Below are 9668 nucleotides of genomic sequence, written 5' to 3' on the forward strand. Positions count from 1 at the left end.
AAAATCAAACAGAAATATTAAGCATATCAGAAATAGTTTCCTCTGCAGTTTTGATCCTTAATTGACAGGAGATGTTGGATTGGTTAAGACAGAAGGAGAGTCACTAAATGGAAATTAAGAACCCCCCCTTGTCATGCACGCTGGTTGGCAGATGTCCTTTATTTCCTTCAATTAGAACAAATTAGACTTTCTACAAGGAGTTCTTCTCAAAAAGGTATGGGGACCATTTTTTCTATATTTTGAGAATACTAGTTTCTCACATATTCCTGACTAAGACTAGACTGGCCTAAACCTGGCAATATGTCATATTTTGTACTCTGTTAGGGTGACTACCTATTGTAATGTTTTGCTGAATTTGGATGCTGTATATGTGTCTGTATTTTTGTATTTAATCCTCTTTACTGACTGTGGAGGTTGTTGTGTTTTGGTTTGGTTTGATTTGTTGTTTATTTTATTTTGTGTATGTAAGCAAAAAAAGGAAACATATACATATATTTTTCAACTGCTTTTGTATTGCTCTTTTGAAATTAATAAACACACCTGGGGGAAAAGGACAGAAGGAGAAATATTGAGTGGGTGGATAAATGTAAAGAAGAGAAAATGACAGGTGAGGGGAAGAAATTGAAAAGAAGAAGAAGAGTAAATTAGAGTGGGAAATTAGTGACAGGTTGTTTGAGTGTACACTGGGCTGCTAATGAGGACAGAGAGGTCCTCATTAATCAGATTGGGTCAAAGGGAACTAATCAAGGGACTGACATGCACACACAAGACAGACTGCCAAGTGATGGATCTATCATTATGTTTGGATTGCACCCAGGGCTTAAGCACCTGTTTGTCTGATGTCACCACCATTATCTGCCAACCATGTTGAATTCACACTGTCAGTGTCTTTTAATGCAAATAAGGTGCTCTGTGCATGAAAGAGTGAGTGTTTCTCTGCCACGCAAGAGATGGCAAGACAGAACTAGAGACTAGAGATTTTGAAATCCAAACACAGTTAAAAGTAAGAATGGGAGGTTCAGTGTCCACCTCATGTTTTCTACTTTTATTCAAATTTAAATTTCTTGTTAAAAAGTTGTTTTATTATTTGATCATAAGTACAAACCATAACTTAAAGGACAATAGCAGTGGATTTGCATCAGATCCCTTACACCTTACAACTACCTGTTTTGCAAACCTTGCTTCTGTGTTGAAAAAAGAATGCATGTATGTTGTGCACCATTCCAGACATCCATTTTATTCCATTCATTTTCACACAATATGAAACTCTATTAGCAATCCCTAGAAACAGAAATTGTTATGTAAACTGTCACAGTGCAGATCAAGTTTGCATTGATTTTTATGTCCAAGTAGTTCAGACTTTAAATCAATCTTTCCTCAAAGTGCATTATCACGCAACAATAATACAACATTGACAGATATTAACAGGCCTGATTTTCACTGTGTCAGATTATGCAAATTTCCTGTCTGATGATTCATTTTCATATAATTCAGAAAATGTTACTTATGGGGATAAGAATAAGAATAAGAATAGTACTTAACATACTTCAGGATTGTTTAAGAGGACTTTAACATATTTGTTTGGATCTCGGCATAGCTGGAACATGACGCAGTTTGTCAAAGGGAATGACCAAAACATGTACACAGCCAGAAAAGAGGACTGAGATGTTAAAAGATGTGAATGCTTGGTAGCTATTATGTTTTCTTGCACACTTTAATTACCTGTTTCTGTCATCCCTGAGGCACTGGTCCTGTGTTCGGGGAAAAAGGTATAGGATGGAAAGCGAAAATGGATGGTTGCACACCGGTTTGCCTCTGGAGAGGAAAGCAAGAGAGAAATCGACTCCATCATTAATCAAAGTGAAAGCCTTAAAGTAAAGAGAGGAAGGAACTGTACTGCACTAACTACTAAAAGCAGTGTCTACAGTCCGTCCAGCTCAGAGAGATGGAATAATTTGTGTTTAACATTAAGTCGATCAGACAGATGAGAAAGATGTGCTGTGCTTTTGTTATTAAAGAGAGAGCAAAGCAGGATCCATTTTCAGAGACAGGGTATGTAAAGGAATACATTAAACTCAATCCAGCACAGTTCTGCAGACAACATTTACCCTCTCTATGTACCCTCAGTTTAAGAAAATTCCTCTAAGGTCAGGAAATATCAGTGCCAGAAATTTTGAGCTACGTGTGGGTCTCCTGTCTTGGAGCCATTAAGCAATTTGAAGACAATCCATCTTGATTTCTTGGATGCACAATCCATGCAAATGAGACATGAGCATATTTGGAGAAAATACTTTGTGTCCTTCAGGAGTTTAGGAAAACAGGGGCTCATTCAGAATGTATCAGAACAAGACTTAGAAAGGTAACAATACTTTGTCAATCTGTTCAGGAGGAAATGCCTCACACACTTCCCCATATACGTCTTGACACCATTACAAAAGGTTCTTCCTACCAGCTATTAATCCCTTTATTTCATTTTATTGAATACAATTGGGAATATTAGTTTAGCATTACTGTAATACTGTGGATTATTTTCTACTCCCTCCGTAAGTCATTACACCTTATCTTCACAGAGACATACTTGAAAAGGGGATTTTGGGCGCAAATATACATAATGACATTATATAGTGGGTATAAAGGACTACAGCAGCACAAAGAATCCTCTTGTGAATTATGCTGTAATTACAGAGAGAGTCACAAGGCTCCTCGAGTCCCGACAAAGAGAGGACAGGAGATTCCTTAATGAAAAAAAGGACTCATCTAATTAAAAAAAAAAACTTGAAAAGGAAAAAAATCATAAACAGATAATAAAAAAGAATATTACTAGCTTTGATCCAAAGGACCTTTGGACAGGGCCAATATGTAAGCAGAATACTAAAAACTCACTACACCAATGCAGATTTAGACTTGGTTGACGGTGTTGTGGTCGCCTGGTGTGGCAGCGGGGTTTCACTCAAACAAAAGAGTCGTTGTCTGACTTAAGAGAAATGGTTCCACTCAGATTCTCTTCCTTTTACCATTTCATGTCTCTACCTTCATGCTGGGCGGAGAGCTCCAGATGGCCTGGCTTGTCATGCATTCATCTGAATACATTCCTCTGGCAAAGCCAGCATGAAATGCTTGACAATATGTTCAGCTGTGTTATCTCACACAAACAGCAGCGAGTACGCTATTACTAGCAAATTAGCCATCAGGTCTCAGTGGAGTAATGAGAACAACCTTGTAAAGTCTTGTTAGTCATACTCTCTTGCACAATACTATGACGATGAAGTTTCCTCCTATTTTTAGACGTGGAAACTTTCTAAGCACCCATTCAGTGTAATATTTGTATACCTAACCACTCCTTGCACATTAGTCAAAATAATACATTAATGTGGTGTCAATCAACCCACTGTATTAAGTACTTTAACACCACAAAGCTCTCTTTATTTGACCACCTTTTCTTTCCTTATCTTCCAACCCAGACTTTCATTTATGTGCAGTTCATTTGACCAAGGCTTCCCCCAGCATCCCACGACTCTCTTCTTGAAATTGTAATCTCCTTCCTATGAACTTTCTGTTCTTTTGAGTCATTTATTTATAAGCAAAGAAAAATAAACGTGAAGTTTATTGAGATCCAGAGTGTAAGTGGTGGAGAGAAAAATGGATGAATGAGAGAAGAGAAAGAGAGGGGGAAACAAAAACAGGGGAAAGCAGGAATGTATGGGGGTAAGCATGGGATGAGAGCAATTATGAGAGCAGAGGTGAACGAATAAGAGTGGGATAGAGGGGAAAGCTGTCAAATCAACCTTGAGAAAATATGAAAAAGAAAATAAACTATTCTGTACTTGCGTCAAACAGAACGGGCAGCTTTGAAAGATACAAACGCATTGAAGATTTGAAGACAGCACCAAAAACAATACAATATTTACATGACAGCATGATTAGTACAGTCCCTGCCTTTCATTACTTTCAGAAAAGTGTCGTACAATTGTATAACAGAAGCTATTTATAGTGTTAAAAGTCACGTATTGTAAATAAAAGGCCCAAGGTTTTGGATTCTCAGTGATATGATCAGGAAATATTTCTCAGCGGACAAATTTGAGGTCAGGAAGGACATTAATATTGTGATAACCCAGAACAAGTAAATTGTTTGTTGATAAAATCTGCGCTTGCTAAAATTTGAGTGTAGACAGTCTTATGACCGTGCACCAGTTTGCCTGATGACCATTTTGCGCAGGGCATCATCTTAACAAACCAGAAATAACAACAGATTTTATTGTCTGTAACACTTTGTTTATCTGTCTCCCAGGAATGGAAAGCATCAGTGTGGAAACGGACTGGGATGGGTTAGCCCTGTCCTCTCTGGTCACAACAGGAAGGAACAACTTCTCGTCCTCATCTTTGTTTCTTTCTGAACTGAACTCCCTCAACAGTTCTCACAGCGGGGGATCCTTCTTCGGGATTTTCCCTGAGAATGGTTCCACCACCACGCCTTACACCCTGCCCCAGCCCAAGATGAGGGACCTGGGCCTGGCCCGGGCAGAGATTGCAGTGCTCGGGGTGGTGCTGGCTCTTACCACCCTGGGGAATAGCTTTGTGCTGTGGGTTCTGCTGAGGAGGAGGAAGCATAATGCCCCCATGCACGTGTTCATGGTCAACCTGTGTGTGGCTGACCTGGTGGTGGCCCTCTTTCAGGTCAGTTAACGTGTTGATGTTATAGGAAGTTAGTTAGTTAGTATGACAGTGGGCAAAATAACACACTTTACAACTAGATACAATATAAATATACAAATAACTGTTTATTTTGTCATGTGTCTAGGTTCTTCCCCAGCTCATATGGGACATCACAGAGAGGTTTCAGGGGCCTGACTTTCTCTGCCGGTCCATCAAGTACTTGCAGATTGTGGGCATGTTTGCTTCCTCCTACATGATAGTTGCCATGACGGTAGATCGGCACCAGGCCATCTGCTGCCCGTTGCAGGCCTACCGTGGGGGAGCAATGTCCTGCTGGAACACCCCTGTCATGGTGGCCTGGGGCTTGGCTCTAGTTCTCAGCATACCGCAGGTAGGGAGGGATGAACACACATGCAAACAAAACCTTGCACGCGCGCGCACACACACACACACACACACACAAAAACATATGGTGAAATGGGAAATGAGAACTCAGCAGGCGTTCACACCCTGATTTCTACAGTAGAACTCAAGATGTTGGTCTATTTTTAGCTTCAGTTCAGCTAATGGAAAAGGAAACTGATAGTCACGGCTGCGGGTGTGCTGACCACCCTCCTTTTGTTCGGTCTTTCAGGTGTTCATCTTCTCTCGCTCAGAAGTGGCTTCTGGGGAGTTTGAGTGCTGGGGTCACTTTGCTGAGCCGTGGGGGCTGAAGGCCTACGTCACCTGGATGACCATGGCTGTCTTCGTCCTGCCCGCCCTCATCATTACCATCTGTCAGGTAGTACTGTTTATTCTGGCTTGGCTCTCAAGTGTGGCATGAATGAAATTCTGTTTTGTTTTCATGGAGGGTGCATTTGGCAGGCATTGTTCGATTACCCGTGGGGGACTGTGGTTGGTGTAATGTAGCATCCCATGGCGCATAGGCATTCTGGGCTGCCTCCCATCAGCCCTGCTGGTCTATTTAGGGAAAGATATTTCCAGGGTCCAGCTATTTCCCCTAATTAACACAGCACTTTGAGAACCACTACTGAGACGGCTGCTCAGAAAATCTGCCCACTCCGAAAACCTCCCGCAAGGAAGTGGAATGTACTAGATATCAGTCAAACATAGAATCCCTGACCTTTTTTTATTATCAGATTTCAGATAGAGATGCCTCTTTAGACATTTTTTCCGAAGTATAATGGAGTTTATGCAGAAGGAAGGAAGTAATTCAGAACCTTTGCAGTTTAAATGTTGCCCCCATATAGCTCTTAAAAGTAAAAGGTGGCAGAAGAGGATTAGTTGGCACTAACAAACCTTAAAATCTGTACCAAAAAAAAAAAAAAAAAACTAAGAAAAGCTACAAGTAGCTATGAATCAACTATTATTTTCAAATTACTGTTTTGGTTTCTCATCAGAGCATGAAGAATAATTTTGCTGCAATAACATTTTATGGTAGCTTTTCTGATTGTAATTGAGTGGAAGAGTAGCGGTATTGCATAAAAATGTCTGTCACTGGTTTATGGCCAACACACATTCTCTCTTTTGTTTCAAATTCCCTGCCACTGTTAAAGCCAAAATGCAAACAAGATTATCTGCAAAGAGCACAGACAAGCATCTGAATCTGGCACCTGCCAGTCATAAAATGCCATCCTCAGGCCCATAGCTCTCATGTTAAACTGTGCTAATTCTTGAAAATAATCTTATTTTTCAGATAAGAATCTTCCGAGAGATTCACAATAACATCTACCTGAAGTCAGAGAGGATAGTGATGACTGAGTTAAAGAAGAATGAAATCTTCTTCCGCTTCCACAGCTTTAAGAAGGAGGACGAGCGGGCCAGGGAGAGGGAGAGGGAGAGGGAGAGGGGGATATGGGCGTCTGGAGGAGGGGGTAGGAACGACAGAGGAGGGCAGCTCATAAAGGGTGTGAATAACAACCCTCACAATAACACCCATAACAGCCAAGTGGGACAGTGTTACGACTATGTACCATCATCTATCCAGTATAACAGTTGCTGTGGTGAACATGTGACAACAACATCGCCTACACAGCAGCAAACACTGAAGGGCTCAGATTGCCAGGACTCCTACATGTCCTACGAGCTAGCCTCAGGCTCACCCCGCTGCTCCCTTGACTATGCACGCCCTCCCCCTCCAGCCACTCCCCCTCCAGCCACTCCGCCTCCAAGCATCACTAAAGCCATGTCCAAGACAGTGAGAATGACCCTGGTCATTGTGCTGGTCTATACTATCTGCTGGTCACCTTTCTTCATTGTCCAGCTTTGGGCGGCCTGGGACCCTAACCCTCCACACCAAGGTTAGTCACTACTTATCCATGACACCAGCATGATTTGAATAAGTTCTGGTACAACATTTCAACATTCACCTATGTATGCAATTACAAGGAACAAAAACAACAGCTGGGTTATACCCACTGCCAATGAATCACTTAAGCTGTTTTTCTCAAATGGATTGATTCTTCTAAGCCCAGTTTATCCAGTTAATTGCCCTAAATAGACAAACCCTATCTGTTGTGCACTATAAGCAGCCAAAAACAAAAGCTAAACGATTGGGTCTGGTTTTTAGCAACAACTTCTGATCAATGCTGTTATCCATCTTAGTAAGTCTAATATTCACTCATTATTTCAAGGACACCTAGCTCCAGCTCAGATGTGGTAACAGTGTGAAATACGAGGTCAAAAACAATGTTAGTTTTGACCCACAACCAGAAACCCCTTGAAGACATATCTGGCCTCTGTACATTTTAGCACACAAACATATGTTGATGTCCTTGCTGGCAACCAGTGATGAAGCAACTTAAGGCTAGTGTAGCCTTATGTTGTGGCAGATAGTATGGACTGGGTGGGTGTCCTCTCATCTAAAGCTAAAGACAAACATCAGAGGCCAGTAAATAACCTGTTTATATCCCCTGCTGATTTTGCAACATGGCCAGATGTTGACATTTCATCAACAATGATCCGTGCCAGCAACTTGCACACATCAAAGTCACAGTCAAAATCACAAGCAGACGTACGGAGCAAAGCATGTAATCTTTCACACACTCACACACACACACACAGCTGATTATTATCAGCTTTGTTTTCTAAAATCAGTTTTTCCTGATCTATTGTCCTCAATTTGGGTTACAGTATTACGTTAACATAGAAAGACTTATTACCACTGAGATATTTACAGCTATTCCTGAAGAATATAAAATGAAAAACAATAATCATAAATGGTTTACATTCAAACTGAATTGTACATATTTTTGTTTGTTTCATAAGACATGAGCCTACATCGTGTGATGTAGCCAACACTGTGATCATCTGTCCCCCATTGTACATGTGAAAATATACTCTATGCTTTTAACACGTACTTGTCCCTGCATTTGCATGTGCACTTGTCTTATAATGTGCGAGTATGTGTGTGTGTCCTCTCAGCAAGAGTGGCCTTCACTATCCTGATGCTGCTGGCTAGTCTGAACTCGTGCACCAACCCGTGGATCTACACAGCTTTCTCCAGCAGCGTGTCCAGAGAGCTGCAGAACCTGCTGCAGTGTCGGTCGCGAACTGGCCGCCGGGGCTCCCTGCCCGACGACTCCACCACCACACACACCTCCACCACCAAGGACACCCTGTACTGACAGAGACTGAGACAGAAACAGACACACAGATATATGTTTGAAAATACATGCACAGGTGCACATGGGCCCGATGCAAGGAAGTGCAACTCTGCCATCACCACCTCCAGTGTCACAGCCTGAGAACAGAGCGCGCTGACCTCTACCAGATGTTTCCAACAACAAAGGACAGCTGTACTGTCAACAGGACCTTTATCTGTAATCACCGGCCCTCTCCACCCCAACAGAGAGGAATGGTGTCATTGAGAATGGCACTGTGGAATATACAGTGGCTGTCAGTGACAGCATCTGTAATGCAAAATGGCCTTGAAAGTAAAGAGCTTTTCACCTCAGATGCAGTTGAGAAGGACCCTGTGCATTGATTTATAAGAGTACAACTCTTTCCTGCTCAGACTGAGTGGAGCAGCAGGAATGCAAGGGGTGGATCACTGAATGAATGGCCTTACGGCACGCCTAATGTACAAAGCAGCAGACAAAGCAATGGGTGTAGGGAAAACAAAACATCAGACTTAGAGAGACACACACATACAGCAATAGAGCGAGACGGCTGTTGGACTGAAAACAGACAGGGGAAGACATGGATGTTACAGCTGCAGGAGCAGTCATGAGAAGGTTGTAGTAAAAAATCTAAAAATGTGAACAATCTTTATTGAATCAAAGAAAGTAGATCAGAGGCGGATTCTTGAGGCTGAATTCATATTCACTCAGGAGGAATCCTGTTCCAAGTAACAAGAGTGATTTGTTAGCCAGATGGACGGAGATTCACTCATGAGGACAGTGCGTAGAGTCAGGACACTGCCCCGCGAGGAACTGGAATACTGGGGATTACTGCAGACTGAAACACACACAAATTCACAACAAAAAAAAAACAGAAGTGACAGGTCCAATCCAGATTTCCGAAACCAACCGGGACACACTTATTTACGTTTGTGATTGTATTTCGTACAAACACAGCATATGAGGTACATCAAATTACTTTTCTGTCAGGCTCTCCTGAATGTATGAAACAAGAATATGAACATTAAAAAGGTATAGTGGAGGATTTTCTTTTTCCGGGTGGATCATCAAAACTATTGGTCCTCCTAGTTGTCAATCATTCTGGTGATATGTTTACGTAAGGCCGTCGTGCCGACCGCTGCCTCCCCCTCTCTCACGGCCGCCTTCTCCCCGCTCTCGGCTGGTGCTGGCTCTTGCGCCCCCGCCCCGACCTCGTCTCCCTCGGCCTCTAGGCGCACCCCCCCCTCCTGGATCTTGGTCCGGATGAACAGGGCACGGGCTCGTAGTCAATATCAGATCCCACAAGACTCTCTTCTTGAAAGCTCTAAACGCACCAGCAATAAAAGAAACAACAACTTAGATGCTAGACATAGCTTGTTTATTGGCCTGTAGCAT

General features: G+C 42.2%; 1 protein-coding gene across 3 annotated transcripts in view; it reads left to right on the forward strand.

The window, feature by feature from the left end:
• avpr2aa (arginine vasopressin receptor 2a, duplicate a) overlaps positions 1–9123 on the forward strand; it is a 12189-nt gene extending 3066 nt beyond the window's left edge. For all 3 annotated transcript variants that reach the window (XM_036008585.1, XM_036008586.1, XM_031284046.2), the window contains 5 exons: positions 4289–4674; positions 4799–5044; positions 5288–5434; positions 6350–6953; positions 8077–9123. In XM_036008585.1, coding sequence (XP_035864478.1) covers positions 4291–4674; positions 4799–5044; positions 5288–5434; positions 6350–6953; positions 8077–8279 — 1584 coding nt within the window. In that variant the 5' untranslated portion in view covers positions 4289–4290 and the 3' untranslated portion in view covers positions 8280–9123. The remainder of the gene's footprint in view (positions 1–4288; positions 4675–4798; positions 5045–5287; positions 5435–6349; positions 6954–8076) is intronic.
• Positions 9124–9668: the final 545 nt, after the last annotated feature.

This window comes from Sander lucioperca, chromosome 12, assembly GCF_008315115.2.
Source record: "Sander lucioperca isolate FBNREF2018 chromosome 12, SLUC_FBN_1.2, whole genome shotgun sequence".
In the NCBI taxonomy this organism is placed as follows: Eukaryota; Metazoa; Chordata; class Actinopteri; order Perciformes; family Percidae; genus Sander; species Sander lucioperca.